Here is a 19,653-nt window from a genome sequence, read left to right as displayed (position 1 = left end):
AACTTCCCAATGACCAGTTTATATCCATTTGTTCTTGTGTGCACATTGGTACTGAGCTTAAATAATTCCTCTCCCTCTCCAGTATTTATCCCTCTGATATATTTACAGAAAGCAATCATATTTCCCCTCAACCTTCTTTCGGTTAGGCTAAACAAGCCAAGCTCCTTGAGTCTCCTTTCATAAGACAGGTTTTCCATTCCTCGGATCATCCTAGTAGCCCTTCTCTGTACCTCTTCCACTTTGAATTCATCCTTCTGAAACATGGGAGACCAGAACTGCACACAATATTCCAGGTGAAGTCTCACCAGTGCCTTGTATAACTGTACTAAAACCTCCTTATCTCTACTGGAAATACCTTGCCTAATGAATCCCAAGACCACATTAGCTTTTTTCCACAGCCATATCACATTGGCGGCTCATAGTCATCCTATGATCAACCAGTACTCCAAGGTCCTCCTCCTCCTCCGTTACTTCTAATTGACGCGTCCCCAGCTTAAAACTAAAATTCTTGTTATTAATCCCTAAATGCATGACCTTACACTTCTCACTATTAAATTTCATCCTATTACTATTACTCCAGTTTACAAGGTCATCCAGATCATCTTGTGTGATATCCCAGTCTCTCTCTAAATTGGCAATACGTCCCAGCTTTGTATCGTATGCAAACTTTATTAGCACACTCCCACTTTTTGTGCCGAGGTCACTAATAAAAAGGTTAAATAAGAATGGTCCCAAAACCGATCCCTGAGGAACTCCACTGGTAACCTGCCTCCAGCCTGACAGTTCACCTTTCAGTAGGACCCGCTGTAGTCTCCCTGTTAACCAATTCCTTATCCACCTTTCAATTTTCATATTGATCCCCATCTTTTCCAGTTTAACTAATAATTCCGCATGTGGCACAGTATCCAACGCCTTACTGAAATCTAGGTAAATTAGAGCCACTGCGTTTCCTTTGTCTAAAAAAATCTGTTACTTTCTCAAAGAAGGAGATCAGGTTGGTTTGGCATGATCTACCTTTTGTAAAACCATGTTGTATTTTGTCCCATTTACCGTTGACTTCAATGTCCTTAACTACTTTCTCCTTCAAAATTTTTTCCAAGACCTTGCATACTACAGATGTCAAACTAATAGGCCTGTAGTTACCCAGATCACTTTTTTCCTTTCTTAAAAATAGGAACTATGTTAGCAATTCTCCAATCATATGGTACAACCCCTGAGTTTACAAATACATTAAAAATTCTTGCTAATGGGCTTGCAATTTCATGTGCCCATTCCTTTAATATTCTTGGATGAAGATTATCTGGGCCCCCCAATTTAGTCCCATTAGGCTGAGTTTCGCTTCTACCTCAGATATGGTAATATCTACCTCCATATCCTCATTCCCATTTGTCATGCTACCATTCTCCCTAAGATCCTCATTAGCCTTATTAAAGACTGAGGCAAAGTATCTGTTTAGATATTGGGCCATGCCTAGATTATCCTTGACCTCCACTCCATGCTCAGTGTTTAGCGGTCCCACTTCTTCTTTCTTTGTTTTCTTCTTATTTATACGGCTATAGAACCTTTTACTATTGGTTTTAATTCCCTTTGCAAAGTCCAACTCTACTTGACTTTGAGCCTCTCTCACTTGTCCCTACATGTTCTGACCTCAATAAGGTAGCTTTCTTTGCTGATCCCTCCCATCTTCCGCTCCCTGTATGCTTTCTGCTTTTTCTTAATCACCTCTCTGAGATGCTTCCTCATCCAGCTTGGTCTACAACTCCTGCCTATGAATTTTTTCCCCTTTCTTGGGATGCAGGCTTCCGATAGCTTCTGCAGCTTTGACTTGAAGTAATCCCAGGCCTCTTCTGCCTTTAGATCCATGAGGCTATCCTCAGTGTTACTGCAGAGGCCATCACTCTAGAACAGTGGTTTTCAATCTCTGGTCCACCAACCCCTGGGGGTCCACAGATTGCGTCTAAGATTTACAAAGGGGTCTGCATCTCCATTTGAAATTTTTTAGGGATCCGCAAATGAAAAAAGGTTGAAAACCACTGCTCTGGAAGCGTCTACCACATCAAGTGTGGACTGGATCAATGTCTAGGTCACCATACAACCTTTTGCCTAGAAAGCCTTATATTCCTCCCTTGCATCTTCTGGTAGTCTGTCAATAAACTTGGAGATTATGTCCTGGTTTAGAAAGTTGTATTTCGCTATCAGCATCTGGAGAGAGGTGGTGAAATAAATGTTTCTCCCAAACAAATCAATTCTCTTGGTCTCTTTTTTGGGGGGAAATTAATTTACATCTCCCTTGACATGATCTCCAATTGGCAGATGTAACTACCAGGGAGTTTGGGGCAGGATAGGAATAAAAGTACTCAAAGCCTTGCATGGATAAATGATACCATATCCCAGTTCATTTAGCTAAGGAGGCTGGTGTGTGCCATAAGGTTTAGGAGAGCTTCATAATTTGGGAGGACTATCCTGGAGAATGTCCAAAAACCTTGTGAATGTTCTCTCGCACAAGCTCACCTTGAGTGCCTAAAGTCAATGGCCATTCTCCTCATCAGTTCTTGATAAGGCTTAAAAATTCCTGGGAACTGGAGTCAGGGATCACTGAGTCATCAGATGATGAGAAAGATAGGATGGATCCTCTTGTAGAAGAGCTGGCTGCTCCTCCGGTGATTCCTCCTGCACCACTGGCTGCTCAGAGGGAATGGTGTCTCTGCATGCTTCCAACTTAGGTGGTTCTGGAAGCTGCTCTGTCAAACTTTCTGGGAACCTTCCTCGCAATTGGGCAAGTGATTGAGACCTGCGGGATTTCAAAATACCCCAGCGATTCCAAAAAGGTCACTGAGGGAGAGCACATGTCATAGGTATCCAGTAGGTACCAGGCCACAACGATGTGTCCCACTCTCGGTGGTTTCAGAGTAGCAGCCGTGTTCGTCTGTATTCGCAAAAAGAAAAAGGGAGTACTTGTGGCACCTTAGAGACTAACCAATTTATTTGAGCATAAGCTTTCATGAGCTACAGCTCACTTCACTGATGCTCTCCTCTGGGAGGTGACCAAGTGCACCTAATAGGGGTTGGCAAAGTACTGGAGGATTCTGAAACAGACTTCGAGGAGCCAGAGTATCCAGTGGGCATCAGGAGGTGCAAAGCCTCATGTAGTGACTATCTGTAGCCCATTGTGAAGAGGCCAACCTCAGTACTGAGGCAGGGAAGGTAGATAGGACTGCAAAAGCGTTCTGAGGTGTTGAGGTGCCATAAATTGGTGCTGGTAAAGATCTTATAATCAGGGCCGAAGCACAGGCTATGGTCGGTATCAACTCAGCTGAACATTCAAGCATAAAGCCACAGACGCCAAGCCAGGTAGCATAACTGATACCAAGGTCAAAGACTGTACTGGTGCCAATGCTAAAGATGGTACCGGGGCAGAGACTTTGCCACATTTCTTAGCTAATACTAACACTGGCTCTGCTTGCACTGGAGCGGAAGAGCCAGATGGTCCTGGGACAGCATAAGGTGCTGCCAGTGCAGTGGACTCCTGCACCATAGGAGAGTCCAGGATGAAGAGGCAGAGCAAGTCTTTTACAGCTTCATAAACTTGCGGGGCCATTGGTACCAATAATGTTGGCGCTGAAACTGTGTCCTCACTGGTACTGTACTCAATGGCTATCCACCAGCACATGGTAACAGAGTGGTCAGGATGGTACCAATATCTTCCTGCCGCAGTACTTGAGGCGCGGGCTAATGAGCCAGTCTGAGTTCCTGAAGACCCTTCATGACCTTCCAAGTCCTTTTCTGAAGAGGAGAAGCCTTTTTTTTTTTTTTTTTAAACTTTGAGTGGCTCCGGTCTGTCTTATGGGTCCTCTTTGGGGGAGGTCATGGAGAAGACTGACTCCTCTTTCCCTGGAGAGAGGCGTCTGAGTCCAGGGGTCTGTCCGAGGCCACTGCAGCCACGGTAATGGACTGCATGTGTGCAGTAGGACATTCACTCAAGGGCCCTGGGGCCAAAGCAGGTCTCATCACCTGCTGCACAAGATGGGGTTTGAGGCACAAATCTCTGGAAATCTGTATTCTTTTCATCAAAGAATAGCAGATACTACACCTCTACTTCATTGAGGCACAAAATGCAGTGTGTATGTGTGTGTGTCTTGGGGGGTCACTATTCAAGATAGACATTCCACATTATGGGCAATGCTTAAAGACCCAGCAAGCACTGATGCCACCAGTGCCTTGCACCAAAAGATAACTATTAAAATAACTAAATAAAATAAAATAAAATAAAAGACGAAACCTAACTACTGGTCACTAACTGCTCATTAACTATTTACAGGTACAGTAGTGAGCTAAACTTGTTGACTATGCAGAATTAAAAACTATATGGGGAGTTCTAGCTCTGGTTACTGGTGAAGAGAAGGAACTGAGGGGATTCAGGGTGGTGGCTACTCTTATATAGCCTTCGGAGGGGCCACAAGTATGTGCAAGGCACACATGAGGCTGACACAATATCTGCAGAAAATTCTCTGGCTCCAGCATGCACTTAGCTGCGTGGAATACATGTGTGCAATCACTCATTGAAAATGCATGTTATGACTAGGTTTAAAAATAGCGTATGTCCCAAGAAACCAAGTAGACAATTTTCTTTTTACAACTGCATGGAGGCCTGCAGTAGTTTCCCTGTGGTCTACTACTGGATGTTCCCACACACAGTAATCTTCAGGGATTTATGAGAAGGAGGAGAGAGAGCTTTCAGTAAGATTGTACAAATTTATACCTGCTTTGCCTGATCATCCATCTGGTTTTCTCACTTTACTCCATAGCCTGTTCTACTGCTAACACCTGTGAACAACTACCACTGCACTTTATTTCTCTGTTGACAAGTAACATGCTTCCTCCTATATGGAGTGTGTCAGCCCACAATCCTATTTTGGAGATCAGCTGAATGCAACATGCACAGTAGTTAAGAAGGCACATTAATTCTAACCCAGTTGCGGGGCTCCCAGTGCTTCACATTCAAAATGCTGTTGCTCCACTATATATCTATACAAAACTGAATTTGCATCTTGCCAGCTATGTTGAGGCAAAATGGCACATCCAACTAAATACATTTATGTGGGATTATAGCTATGCAAACAGTGCTAACAGATGAAGTGAGGTTGAAAGCTAAACAACAAATACATTAGCTAAGCAATGCAATACTTTTTATTGGTACAGATTATTTCATCTTTGTAAAAACAGATCTTCCTCCAGGGAGAAATTAGAAATCATTTTTTAAATCGCTACAAGGCACCCTCTTAGCATCTTTGCCAGAGAGCAGTTTTAAGGTAAGTCAAGTCAAGTTCACACTGCTTCTACCAATTCTGAGAAAGTTCCATTGGGACGAACACTGAGGAAGTAATGAAAAATACCACACAATTCATTCAGGGATAATTAAGGGGCATTTTTTGCAACCTTACTCAAAAACTGGTCCAATGAAGAGTCCTTGGGATTTCCCCATCATTTCAATTCAATTAGGCATCTCTGTCATCCCCACAATTTCTTTAAATTATAAAGGCAACCATCATGAAATTCTTCCTTTCGGCAAAATTGAGGTGAAGAGCACTCAACCTCATTTTTAATTCTGAGACATTTTGCTAAGGACGACGAGAGACTATACAGCTTAATGAACCCTGTTGGACAGCTGTCACATAGCACAGGTCTACACAGTAATCAGGAGGCACAACTGTAGCATGTGCACGCAATATCTGAGCTAGCTTTGATTCAGCTGGCTTACTAAAAATAGCAGTGTAGCTGTAGCAGCATGGGGGATGCTACAGGCTAGCCACCAATGTACATACACAGAGTTGTGGGCGAGACTGTACTCTGGCAGGTCACCTTAGACGTTTATCATGATTGGCACTCCAGCTCTCACATTTGAATAAACCTTTATCCAAACTAAAACATCTCAATTTTAAATTAATGTAATAAGAGGAAATGTTCAGAGTCACGAGAAAGAGGAAACATCTACTTTACCTATACATTGGATAGTAAAAGCACACGTGCTCCAAGTCATCAGAGGAATGCGAGGATCAGCCTCATTGGGAGCAATTTTTAATCCAACTCTGTAAACAGTGGTGGCAAAGAAAACCAGCATCTCCTTAATACTGTTTGAGTATTTGGCTCTGTGAAGGAAAGGCAAGGTTAACTTCAGCTGGTGAACTAGTAATAGTGTTTGCAACTTAAAGGTCAGTGGCTAACAAGGTCATTAATAAGAAGACAAACGGTTCCCTGTGAAAGAACTCCTGAACACCAAGACCATTTATCTGCAGTAAGAGAAACAAGGAAGCGACTGTATCCATAAATCCATAAAACAAGTCCTAATGCATCGTGGAGAACCGGTACAGATTCTTGCACTTCGGTTTTCTCCTTGGTATACACGTGCATTGGTTTAGTGACCTCAACAAGCAAATGTTTGAGAACTGAGAAGGGTGAGAGCTAATAAGCTGGGGGCAAATTTGGGAAAATATAGGCCTCAGTATGCATGGCATACTATACCCCATATTCAGGAAAAGAGCACCAACAACTATTTTATTACAAAAAGTGATAAATTGGGGAAATGAACTTACACTGTGGGGAAAGAGAAACTTAATTGTCACACTGAAAACATATCTCCTCTCATCCATCTCTCATAAAGGACTAGCAATGGGAGACAGTATTTCAAACCTAAAATTAAATTGAATAATTCTGCAGTTTTGCTAAAAGAAAGGAGCTCCTTAAAGTTCGTACCTGCTTATTCCTTAAAAGGGACAACTCTGATCAGAAAAGTGACTATGCAAAACCAGCACATTCTTAAAGAACAGATCTGCTTTGTGTGTGTTCGAAGTATAAGTGCCAATTCCTGCTCAACTAACACAGCTATGACACAATGAACTGGACTCTATTCTGGCTCACACATCAATATCAGAATGTTTAACTAAGTTCCAAACAGAATATTTCTTCCTGATGCCTGAGCCGGACAAAGAACCCAATTTAGCTTTTTGACCAGAATACATTTGCTGCAGCAGCAATTGGGGAAAAAAGCTTTTATTTGTGCTTGAAGCAATTCTGATATGGAACAACATAACAGAAGTAAAGAGCTACCGATGCAATTTTTTACATTTTTCAGAGTATAACCACACTAAGCATGGATAGCAGAGAACACAAGGGGTGAAGAACTACCACCCTATTCAGCATGCTGTGGGCAGTAGAAGTACAGTGGGCAGGTTAGCTGGAGCAGTATCTGGAGGAGACGGAAAAGACCAAGGCATACTGTAAAGAGATCCAAAGCCAAAGGATCTGTCTATTCAATCTCTCTATCCCAAGGGGCAATTTTCTTTTCCGTACAATATTAGACATCCCAATCTTATTCCCCACAGTAAATCTGTAACAAACAACTTTATCAATGAAGTACTTTAAAAACATTAATTCTTACAAAACAGAGAAACATGATGCCTGAGGAAACTAAGGCACAGAGTGGTTAAATGCACATGGAGTCAGCGGCAAAGCTGCAGTTACAAGTCAGGAAGTTCTTGGCTCCCAGTTCTGTGCTCAGAACAAACGCACATCTTTTTTTAATAAAAAGATTGAAGGCAAGTTCCAAAATCTTGAGACACATCTAAATCATTTTAAAAAACACAGAACATAGAACTTTCAGATTCCTCCAGCAAATACAAACTATTGGCAACACTTACGAAGGCTGAACTCCAAAACTAAGGATGGAATGGAATTCTGAAGTAAAGTCTCCCATTCCTTTGCTGATTAAAGATGGAGTATTTTGCTTCTCTCCTTCCAGAAAAAAAAATTAGATCACATTAAACACAACTGCGGTAACATACACAGACTTCCTTTTTCTTTTAAATTGCTTTTGAAATTGTAACAGACCACTGCTTTCTCACCAGCTAATCTGTGTTCTAATCCACCTCCCTAAATAGCATTTTCTTCTGTTCTCAGAAATTTGAGACACAAAAGCAGTGCTTGGCTGGTAAGCAGACAGTGAGAGAAACAGCCAAAGAGAATTTTCCTGCTAAGTATGAATCCCTGGAATGTGTCAATATTCTATAACTAAGCATATTGATGCTTTCCTGCAATATTAATAGATAGATTTATTTTTGGCCTTTTATTTTAAAATTCCCTTCTTCATTTTTATATAATTCTCAATGAAATATTTTAATCCAAAAAAGCCTAATAGGGTCTTTGGGCTGTGTTCCTGCTGATCCTGCCAAGTGCACGTTTTACGGTCTTCCAAGGGGTCAGGGAAAGGAGTTATTAAATTCCTGGAAATGTCATGAGCATAAATATCTGGAAATAAATGGAAACGTACCTCACACTGCAAGAGAGTAACCCAAAGATGCCCTTCATTGGAGTGCTGCTTTTAAAGACCTAGACCATCATCTCCTTGAATGTTTTTGAGATAGCTAGCAGGCATCCATGACTACAGCTAATAGCACAGTATTGGTGCTCTCTTCTTATGCTTCAGTTAACTAATGCGGACACATGGCTGTGTCAAAAAAGGTCACTGATTTAAGGGTACTTTGAAAAAGTACCCCCATAAGAAATGAATGTATCTAAAAACAGTTTGTTGTATATTACTGACAACTTATGCATGACAGTTGCACAATAAGACTGACAGAAGTGTTGTTCAGATTAGCACCGCCTAGAAAATTAACTGAAAATGATCGGGTTTTTTTTGGCTGAATAATGACATTTTTCCCTTAAAAAGTAATCAGCCACTTTAATAAACTTGTTCAAAGATTTAATGTAGTTGCTCATTTATTTAGAGCTATTTTTAAAGCTTAAGGGTAAAGTTCTCAAAAGTATGAAATGACTTAGGAACCTAAATCCCCTGTAAGATTCCTGGTTTATACCAGAAAATTAAAATGGCTTGACTGTGTTGCTCAGGGATACAAAAAATCCACACCTCTGAAAGAGGTAGGTAAACTGACGTAATCTCCAATGTAGACAGCGTTAGTTTGACCACAGAATTCCATCTAACTACCTACCACCTCTCAGGGAGGTGGACTACTTACACCCATGAGAGAACTCCCCCTATCAGTGTAGGTAACGTCTACTCTGAAGCACTATAGCAGGGCATCTGCGGCAGTGCAGCTGTAGCATTTCAAGTGTAGACAAGCCCTTGGGCTCCTATATCACTTAAGCACTTTTGAAAATTTTTCCCTGGATCACCATTTTTTGGAACAGAGGCCTTCAGAGACAAGAAGAGAGCGTACAATGTGTTTGAATCCTCCATTCACAAAGGAAAAGTATACAAATACTTTAAATTTCTTATGTATTTCCTTATAGTGAGACTACATGACTGAAGAATCACGCAGCGAACTCTGTACGTAAAACACCAGCTGATTGTTCTAGAATCAGAATACTTTCTGTTCTAAATAAAAAGATTCGAATTTTCTTACTATAATGAAAAATTCAAAGGGTATTTTTCTGGAAATGATCTTCGTGTAAAGTACAAAAGCTAAGATAACAAACCTTTAGTGTTTTTCAGACTGTACCCCAATATCCTGGCCATGACAATCTCCAACCACCTAGCCAGGGACAGAACTTGAGCTACTGCCTCTGCATCCTCACTGAGAATAGAAATAAAAAGCAGTGCTTATGTTAAAACATAGGTAAACAGTGACCTGATGACCTGAAGCCTAATCTTTGAAAAACATATAGTACATCTCTGTGAAAAAGAACAAGTTCACAGTTAGCATTTACACAAGTATTTAGGTACCCTAAGCAAACATTAACTAAACTTTAGAATTTGTATTAAGTACTAGAAATACTTTCTCATTGGTAAGAAACCTAAGTGGTCCATGGTATTAGAAATTTTTTCCAAGAATAGATTTTGGATTCCAGGACAGACAACAGGGTGGGTGATCAATAAGGATTTAAATAGCCCTATATAGCAGTTGGAAAGATTATTCAAAATTTTCCATCAGAGGTTGACTCCCCTACAAGCACTAGACAGCTTTTATTCTTAGAATCATGAAATAAGACTGTCCCTGGAGTTCACCTGTTTATCTTCTGAGTCTGCAAAGGAATAATGGGAATCACAGTGTTGCACAGAGACTTGCAGAGCGGGCAAAGGTATTCTCCATTCTCCAAGTCAAAAATCTGTTCAACATGAAGACGCTGTCGAGAATTCAGTTGCATGGCTTCAAAGTACCTGCAACATTGAAAAGAAAAATCTAGCAAGGAAAATGGCCTCTGTGCAACACAGAAATAAGAATTCAAATGGCAAAATGGTATATCTGGTGTGTACTTTTCTATGCCAACAACCAGACTCCTCTTCTGCTACACAACTAATACATAGATGTTGCACATGCTTGGACACCAAAACAAAATTAAATCTTTGAACAGATATGTGAACCAGGTAATTTCAGAGCACTTTCCAGGCAAGAACAGCAGAGAGATTTCCCTACTTTTAACCTCCATATAAGTGTGTATTTTATTTAATATATTTACACTCAAGCAATACTGAAATTTGCTACCTACCCGCCCCCAACATTTTAAACTAATGTTACATCCTAAAGCACCTCAAGCATACACACATTATATTCCTAGATTATAAATTTAAAGTTAAGCCACAGCAAAGGTAAATACATAAATATCCTATAAATGCTATTTTAACAACAGCTAATAGCATTTCATGGATGAATGTCCATAAGTGACTAATCTGTTGTGAGGATCCAGTCTCACCACCAGATATAAAAATATATCCTTGTTTTTGCTGAAGTAAAATGGAAGGGGATAATTTACATTTCAAAGACATCCTTACAGAAAATTCACCTTGGATACATAGAACTGTGGTATAAGTAAATTTAAAAACAAAAAACCACAATGAAACCCACATTAAATATGTGGTCAAAGGAAAGAAAATCAGTTTAATTGAGATAGTTTTCCCAATAAAAGGTGGGAGCAGATTACTTTTCAATATGTATGGGAATACTTTGAGACAGTCTATTAAAATAGGAGTTGGTGTAATAAGAGTGATCTTTTCCAGGTTTCATTGTTAATTTTCCCTATCCATGCAGTAAGCACGCAGATTTCACCCAAGGTCTCGATGGCCTGGATACCTCCATTAGTAGAGAAGAAAACCAATTTTCAAATCTGTTTGCTCAAAGTTGAGCATCTAAAATCAGCACATATGTGAAAACCAGACACACAAGCAGCTTATATACGTATTTGTCTGTCTAACTTTAGGTCTAAATTTAAACTAAAATCTTCTAATTAAATGATAATATTTTAAGAGCAATGAAGGAAAAGGCAAGCAAATCTAACAAAAGAAAGATGACAAAGATATCTGAAAAAATGGTCTACACATACAAAATGTTTATGAAACTCTACAAAAATCAAAACACGTTTTATATTTCCAAATTATACAATATAACAGGCAGAAGAGCTGCAATAAATGTAAAATAGAAGTTACATAGGTATTCCATTCATTCCAAACAGTCTGTTAGACAAAGTATGTTTTGCAGTATTTTGTCTGCTGTGTGTGTATATATTTTCCTTTAAAATGTAAGTGGCAGGCATTCTTTTGAGTAAAACTGAAACATTAACATATCAGTTATGTAATGAACAAAAGATTATACTCAAACCTTCTGCAAAATCTAGTATAAGAGAAGAGAGTCTTCTGTCCATTTCTTTTAATCCTATCTACTCACAGAGTAAGTTAGATTTTTCTTTACAAGGGCATGGAAACCGGGTTTCAATGTAGTTCTATTTAGATGTATGTGGATAGGATCTACCAAGAGTAGAAGTCATTCATGTAGAATACTCAAGAAACATTTTTCTGTATGATTTTTAGGGTGCTTATTTGTTTTATGTTGATATTTACCATAAAAACATATGTTAAAAATAGATAATAAGCACTGAAAGTATAACTAGACTATAGCCAACTGACACATACAAATATAAAAATCAAAAAGCCTCCAAGATAGTGTCTGTATCATGTGATATCACAAAGTAACTTATAATAGGTTGATCCTGCTCTTCATATCTTTCTGATATCTCACTGTGAAGAAATGTCTAACTTTACTTTTCACAGCTTAAACCAATCTAAGGCTTTTTGTCAATATTTATTTGTCTCTCTTTCTAACCAACATGTCACTCATTGTGATATAAAAGCACTAGTAGACAAAAAGCCCTTCGTAGTCAAGTCCTTAAGTATTTCTGTCCAGAGGCAATTGCAGTCACTTGACAGTTATGATTGGTTGGGGAAGGCCTGCTTTGGTCCTTAAGTGTAGTCAGCCCTGGTCTAGTGACATGCATACATGGTCGAAGATCATTCACTGCGTAACTCTCTCCTGGACGTTTATCAGTGTCCCTTGTTGCATACCGTAAGGGCATGATGCAGGTCCCATCTATGAGAGGTGGCTTCTTGCTCTTGACCAGTTTTACCCCACTTAGACTATTCTTTAGGCCAATGGAGACTTGGCTCCTTTTGGTACTGCCTTCTGTTGATTTTTGATATGGCTCTTGTACCAGATTTCTTTGATTTTTCTCTGGTTGAGTACTTGGACTGGCTTACTTCTTATTTGAACTTCAATATTTTGTATTGCTGTGTTGATATACTCTTAGATACTTAAGACACCAATCTGAGATTGTTGGTATACTCTTAGATACTTAAGACACCAATCTGAGATAAAACATGAAACAGTATTGGAAAGATATCCTCTTACTTCTGCCAGCAGGCTGCATGCATTACATGACCACAGCTTCCTGTATGGGTTCCACATGACAAATCTGGATCCATGAAAAGAGGATCTAATGTATCTGGAAAGATTGGGGGGGGGGGGGCGGCAAAAAAAATTAAAAGAATATTAGTACACATTTGGTCAATTCAGACAAAAACCCCTTTAAGTTTTCATTTATCCACAGTAAGCACATTCAATTTAGAAATCTGATTTTGCAAACTTCTTCACAACAATGCCCTGACAGGGGAGCACAAGCATAACTATGCTGCTACAGTTCCACCCCTTGTTCTATCCAGTCCTAGCTTAATGTGAAATTACCAAAGGAAAAAAAAAAAAGAAATCTGAAATCAATGGTCAGTCAATAAATGAAATCCTTCTCTGTTGAATTATCTTTTGGAAAAAGGCATCAGTGTGTTCAATCACTTTATCTGCCAGGGATTTCAGCTGTACTCTCTTTGCTCCAGTATCTGGTGATGGAGGTGATTTGCTGACTGAGGTCAGCAACAGAAGATTCTCCTAATGATCACCTACACTTTCAACAGTAGGTGACTACCAAGCAGTTGGGCCAGTGGAAGGTTCAGAGTTCATTGGCATGCTGACTGCAGCACCACTCAGCCGAAACCCGCATTTGTCTCTGGCTTGTTGGGTGATGGTGTAATGCAGTGGTTTACAACCAGGGTTCCAGGGCACCCTAGGGGGCCTAGAGCAGGTTTCAGGGGGTCCGCCAAGCAGGGCCAGCATTAGACTGAAAAAAGAGCCACCGTGCCCTAACAACCATGTAAAAGAAGCCGTGTGAGATAAAAAGGCATCTTTTAAAAAGTGGAAGTCAAATCCTAGTGAGGTAAATAGAAAGGAGCATAAACACTGCCAAATTAAATGTAAAAATGTAATAAGAAAAGCCAAAAAGGAGTTTGAAGAACAGCTAGCCAAAAACTCAAAAGGTAATAAGAAAATGTTTTTTTAAGTACATCAGAAGCAGGAAGCTTGCTAAACAAGCAACCAGTGGAGCCCCTGGTGAATCGAGATACAAAAGGAGCACTTAAAGATAATAAAGTCATCGCAGAGAAACTAAATGAATTCTTTGCTTCAGTCTTCACAGCTGAGGATGTTAGTGAGATTCCCAAACCTGAACCGTCTTTTGTAGGTGACAATCTGAGGAATTGTCACAGATTGAAGTGACACTAGAGGTGGTTTTGGAATTAATTGAGCAACTTAACAGTAACAAGTCACCGGGACCAGATGGCACTCACCCAGGAGTTCTGAAAGAGTTCTGCAGTTTCACATTGAGTTATTAACTATGGTTTGTAACCTGTCCTTTAAATCAGCTACTGTACCCATGACTGGAAGATAGCTATTGTAACGCCAATATTTAAGAAGGGCTCTAGAGGTGATTGTGGTAATTACAGACCGGTAAGTCTAACATCAGTACCAGGCAAATTAGCTGAAACAATAGTAAAGAATAAAATTGTCAGACACATAGAAAAGCATAAATTGTTGCTCAAAAGTCAACATGGTTTCTGTAAAGGGAGATCATGTCTTACTAATCTATTAGAGTTCTTTGAGAGGGTCAACAAAACATGTGGACAAGGGGATCCAGTGGACATAGTGTACTTAGATTTCCAGAAAGCTTTTGACAAGGTCCCTCACCAAAGGCTCTTACGTAAATTAAGTCGTCATGGGATAAGAGGGAAAATCCTTTCATGGACCGAGAACTGGTTAAAAGACGGGGAACAAAGGGTAGGAATAAATGGTAAATTTTCAGAATGGAGAGGGGTAACTAGTGGTCTTCCCCAAGGGTCAGTCCTAGGACCAATCCTATTCAACCTATTCATAAATGATCCGGAGAAAGGGGTAAACAGTGAGGTGGCAAAGTTTGCAGACGACACTAAACTGCTCAAGATAGTTAAGACAAAAGCAAACTGTGAAGAACTTCAAAAAGATCTCACAAAACTAAGTGACTGAGCAACAAAATGGCAAATGAAATTGAATGTGGATAAATGTAAAGTAATACACACTGGAAAAAATAACCCCAATTATACATACAATATGATGGGGGCTAACTTAGCTACAACTAATCAGGAGAAAGATCTTGGAGTCATCGTGCATCGTTCTCTGAGGATGTCTATGCAGTGTGCAGCGGCAGTAAAAAAAGCAAATGGGATGTTAGGGATCATTAAAAAAGGGATAGAGACTAGGACAGAGAATACCTCATTGCCCTTATATAAATCCATGGTACACCCACATCTTGAATACTGCGTACAGATGTGGTCCCCTCATCTCAAAAAAGATATACTGGCATTAGAAAAGGTTCAGAAAAGGGCAACTAAAATGATTAGGGGTTTGGAACGGGTTCCATATGAGGAGAGATTAAAGAGGCTAAGACTTTTCAGCTTGGAAAAGAGGAGACTAAGGGGGGATATGATAGAGGTATATAAAATCATGAGTGGTGTGGAGAAAGTGAATAAGGAAAAGTTATTTACTTGTTCCCATAATATAAGAACTGGGGGCCACCAAATGAAATTAATGGGTAGCAGGTTTAAAACAAATAAAAGGAAGTTTTTCTTCACTCAGCACAGTCAACCTGTGGAACTCCTTGCCTGAGGAGGTTGTGAAGGCTAGGACCATAACAGGGTTTAAAAGAGAACTGGATAAATTCATGGAGGTTGAGTCCATTAATGGCTATTAGTCAGGAGGGGTAAGGAATGGCATCCCTAGCCTCTGTTTGTCAGAGGGTGGAGACGGATGGCAAGACAGAGATCACTAGATCATTACCTGTTAGGTTCACTCCCTCTGGGGCACCTGGTATTGGCCACTGTCGGTAGACAGAATACTGGGCTGGATGGACCTTTGGTCTGACCCAGTATGGCCATTCTTTTGTTAGACTCAGTTGGGCCCAAGGCAGACAGCCGGAGCCCCACTGCATGAAGCTGAAACCCAGGGCCCTGAGCCGCACAACCCAGGGCTAAAGCCAAAGCCTGTGCAATGTAGCTTTGCAGGGCCATCCTGTGGCGTGGGGCCTCACACAATTGCTCTGCTTGCTATCCCCCAATGCCAGCCCTGGTCTTTATGCAGAAAACCAGTTATTGTTGCACAAGTGGGCTGTGGAGATTTTATAGCATGTTAGGTTGGCCTCAGAAAGAAAAAGGTTGAAAAACCCTGGTGTAATGGGACGCAAAAGTGTGGACTGACTACCACGTTGCTGCCCTACAGATGTCCTGAATGGGAACTTGCACCACAAACACCTCCGATGATGCCTGAGCTCTTGTAAAATAGTCTGTCAGGGGAGGAGCCGTGACCTTCCCAAGGTCGTAGTATGTGCGGATACAGGAAGTGATCTGCAATGAGATTTTCTGGTCCAAGACTGGACAGTCTTTCATTCTGTCTGCAATGGCTACGAAGAGCTGAGTGGATTTCGGAAAGGGTTTAGTCTTTTCTGTGTAAAATGCTAGCACATGCTTGGAGTCTCTGTTCCTCCCTGTTAGCATGTGGTTTCGAGTAGAAGACTTGTAGGAAGATATCCTGGTTACTATGGAATTGTGAGATCAATTTTGGCAGGAAGGTCGGGTGTGCATCTTGTTCTTGAAGACTACAGTGTATGGTAGTTCTGAAGTAAGAGCTCAGATGGCTTTCTGGAAGAACTAATGGACCAGGAAGGCCACCTTCCAGGACAGGTAGAGCAAAGAGCACCTTGCCAGCAGTTTGAATGGGGTACCTGTTAGCCTTGCCAGCAGCAAGTTGAGGTCCCAGGGAGGGAGTGGGTTGTGTACCTGGGGGTATAGCTGTTTCAACCCTTAAGAAAACGACCACAGATTGGGTTCAAGAAGATCAACCAGCCATTCACCCACAGGTGAAAGGCCAAGATTGCAGCTAGGTAAAACCTAATACATGGTACTGTTAAGTCTGGTTTCAGAGTAGCAGCTGTGTAAGTCTGTATTCGAAAAAAGAAAAGGAGTACTTGTGGCACCTTAGAGACTAACAAATTTATTTGAGCATAAGCTTTCGTGAGCTACAGCTCACTTCATTGGATGCATTCAGTGGAAAATACAGTGGGGAGATTTATATACATAGAGAACATGAAACAATGGGTGTTACCATACACACTGTAACAAGAGAATGATCACTTAAGGTGAGCTATTACCAGCAGGAGAGGGCGGGGCGGAACCTTTTGTAGTGATAATCAAGGTGGGCCATTTCCAGCAGTTGACAAGAACGTCTGAGGAACAGTGGGGTGTGGAGGGGGGGAATAAACATAGGGAAATAGTTTTACTTTGTGTAATGACACATCCACTCCCAGTCTCTATTCAAGCCTAAGTTAATTGTATCCAGTTTGCAAATTAATTCCAATTCAGCAGCCTCTCGTTGGAGTCTGGTTTTGAAGTTTTTTTGTTGAAGAATTGCAACTTTTATATCTGTAATCGAGTGACCAAAGAGATTGAAGTGTTTTCCAACTGGTTTTTGAATGTTATAATTCTTGACGTCTGATTTGTGTCCATTTATTCTTTTACGTAGAGACTGTCCAGTTTGACCAATGTACATGGCAGAGGGGCATTGCAGGCACATGATGGCATATATCACATTGGTGGGTGTGCAGGTGAACGAGCCTCTGATAGTGTCCCCGATGTGATTAGGCCCTATGATGGTGTCCCCGAATAGATATGTGGACACAGTTGGCAACAGGCTTTGTTGCAAGGATAAGTTCCTGGGTTAGTGGTTCTGTTGAGTGGTGTGTGGTTGCTGGTGACTATTTGCTTCAGGTTGGGGAGCTGTCTGTAAGCAAGGACTGGCCTGTCTCCCAAGATCTGTGAGAGTGATGGGTCGTCCTTCAGGATAGGTTATAGATCCTTGATGATGTGTTGGAGAGGTTTTAGTTGGGGGCTGAAGGTGATGGCTAGTGGCATTCTGTTATTTTCTTTGTTGGGCCTGTCCTGTAGTAGGTGAAATTCCGAGTACTCTTCTGGCTCTGTCAATCTGTTTCTTCACTTCAGCAGGTGGGTATTGTAGTTGTAAGAATGCTTGATAGCTTACAGACAGCCCCCCCAACCTGAAGCAAATAGTCACCAGCAACCACACACCACACAACAGGTGCCACAAGTCTCTAAGGTGCCACATGTACTCCTTTTCTTTTTACTGTTAAGTCTGACAGTTTCAAGTGTAGTAGGTAATCCAGAATGAAAGGCAATGTTGACTGAGTACACAAAACACACTTGTGCTGACCAGATTGAGAATCTCTTCCACTTTGCCAGGTAAGTTACTCCAATGGACTGTTTCCTGCTCCCTAAAAGCACCTTACAAACAGGTCCAAAGCATGCCTGTTGTGTGGGGTTCAGCCATGAGCTTCCATGCCATGAGATGGAGACTCAAGGCTCAGATGACGTAGATGGTCAAGGTCCTGAGAGATCAGGTCTGGAAATGGGGGCAGACTGATTGCGTGTCCACAGAGATCGAGGAGGGTGGTGAACCAGTGCTGACGTGGTCAGGCCAGGGCTACCAGGATAAGGCACATCCTGCCCCTTCTGACCTTCTGCAGGGCCTTGTGTATAAGAACGATGGGAGGGAATGCATAGAAGAGATGGTCCGTCCAAGGGAGGAGAAATGTGTTTACTAGTGACCCCGTGCTGTGGCCTAGGAAGGAGCAGAACTGAAGACACTTCTTGTTGTGCACCACTGTCAACAAGTCTACCTGGAGAGTGCCCCACTTCTGGAAAATGGTGCTCAAAACATCTCGATGAATGGACCACTTGGAAAAGGATCTGCTGAGATGATCCGCTAACTCATTCTAAGACACTGGGAGGTAGGAGGCTTTGAGGTGGATTCAGTGGGCTATGCAGAATTCCCACAACCAAAGAGCTTCCTGGCACAGGGGAAAGGAGTGTGCTCTGCCCTGTCTGTTTATGTAAAACATTGCTGTCGTGTCGTCTGTAAGGATCGACATGCAGTTGCCCTCCGATTGGGGTTGGAATGCCTGGCAGGCTAGGTGCACGCCCTCAGTTCCCTCATATTGATGTGTAACAACAGCTCTTCCCTGGACCAGAGGCCCTGAGCATCCCCAATTGAGCCCCTTTTACCATCACTGCTGCATCTGTAACAAGACACATTGACAGTTGGGGTCTCGAGAATGGGACTCCTGCACATACTGTCCAGGAGTCTAGCCACCAAAGGAAGATGAAAATCACGCATGGGGGAAGTGAGACCACCCTGTCCAGATCGTGTCGGCTTGGTGCTGAAACAGACGCTAACCAAGCCTGGAGAGATCCGAGCCATAGTCTTATGTGATGCCATATGCCCCAGAAGCTTTAAGCAGTTCCTTGCTGTGGTCATGGGGTGATTCCTCAGGCTCTCTTTGAGGACCCCCCAGAGTTCTGAATTGGTTTTCTGGAAGAAAAGCTCTGGCCTAGGTTGAGTTAAGGATCGCCCCAACAAATTATATTCTTTGAACCTGGGAAGGGTGGATTTCTGCATGTTTATTGATAGCCCCTGTCATAAAAATAAAGGGAAGGGTAACCACCTTTCTGCATACAGTGCTGTAAAATCCCTCCTGGCCAGAGGCAAAACCCTTTCACCTGTAAAGGGTTAAGAAGCTAAGATAACCTCGCTGGCACCTGACACAAAATGACCAATGAGGGGACAAGATACTTTCAAATCTGGAAGGGGGGCGGGGGTTTGACACAAAGGGTTCGTCTGTCTGTGTGATGCTTTTGCCAGGAACAGAGCAGGAATGCAGCCTTACAACTCCTGTTAAATTAGTAAATAATCTAGCTAGAACATGAGTTAGATTTCCTTTTAATGGCTGGTAAAATAAGATGTGCTGGATGGAATGTATATTCCTGTTTTTGTGTCTTTTTTTAACTTAAGGCTTTGCCTAGAGGGATTCTCTATGTTTTGAACCTGATTATCCTGTAAGGTATTTACCATCCTGATTTTACAGAGGTGATTCTTATACCTTTTCTTT

General features: G+C 41.4%; 1 protein-coding gene across 4 annotated transcripts in view; it reads right to left on the bottom strand.

Annotated features, from left to right (window-relative positions):
* The window catches only part of UBR1 (ubiquitin protein ligase E3 component n-recognin 1), a 149,760-nt gene that overhangs the window by 35,893 nt on the left and 94,214 nt on the right, over positions 1 to 19,653 (bottom strand). For all 4 annotated transcript variants that reach the window (XM_073348599.1, XM_073348601.1, XM_073348598.1 and 1 more), the window contains exons 31-35: positions 12,690 to 12,783; positions 10,019 to 10,171; positions 9,490 to 9,587; positions 7,695 to 7,788; positions 5,998 to 6,146 (exon numbers count right to left, since the gene is read on the bottom strand). In XM_073348599.1, coding sequence (XP_073204700.1) covers positions 5,998 to 6,146; positions 7,695 to 7,788; positions 9,490 to 9,587; positions 10,019 to 10,171; positions 12,690 to 12,783 — 588 coding nt within the window. The remainder of the gene's footprint in view (positions 1 to 5,997; positions 6,147 to 7,694; positions 7,789 to 9,489; positions 9,588 to 10,018; positions 10,172 to 12,689; positions 12,784 to 19,653) is intronic.

The sequence above is a fragment of the Lepidochelys kempii genome, chromosome 6, assembly GCF_965140265.1.
Source record: "Lepidochelys kempii isolate rLepKem1 chromosome 6, rLepKem1.hap2, whole genome shotgun sequence".
NCBI classification, from domain to species: domain Eukaryota; kingdom Metazoa; phylum Chordata; order Testudines; family Cheloniidae; genus Lepidochelys; species Lepidochelys kempii.
This window is presented reverse-complemented; position numbering and strand designations above follow the sequence as displayed.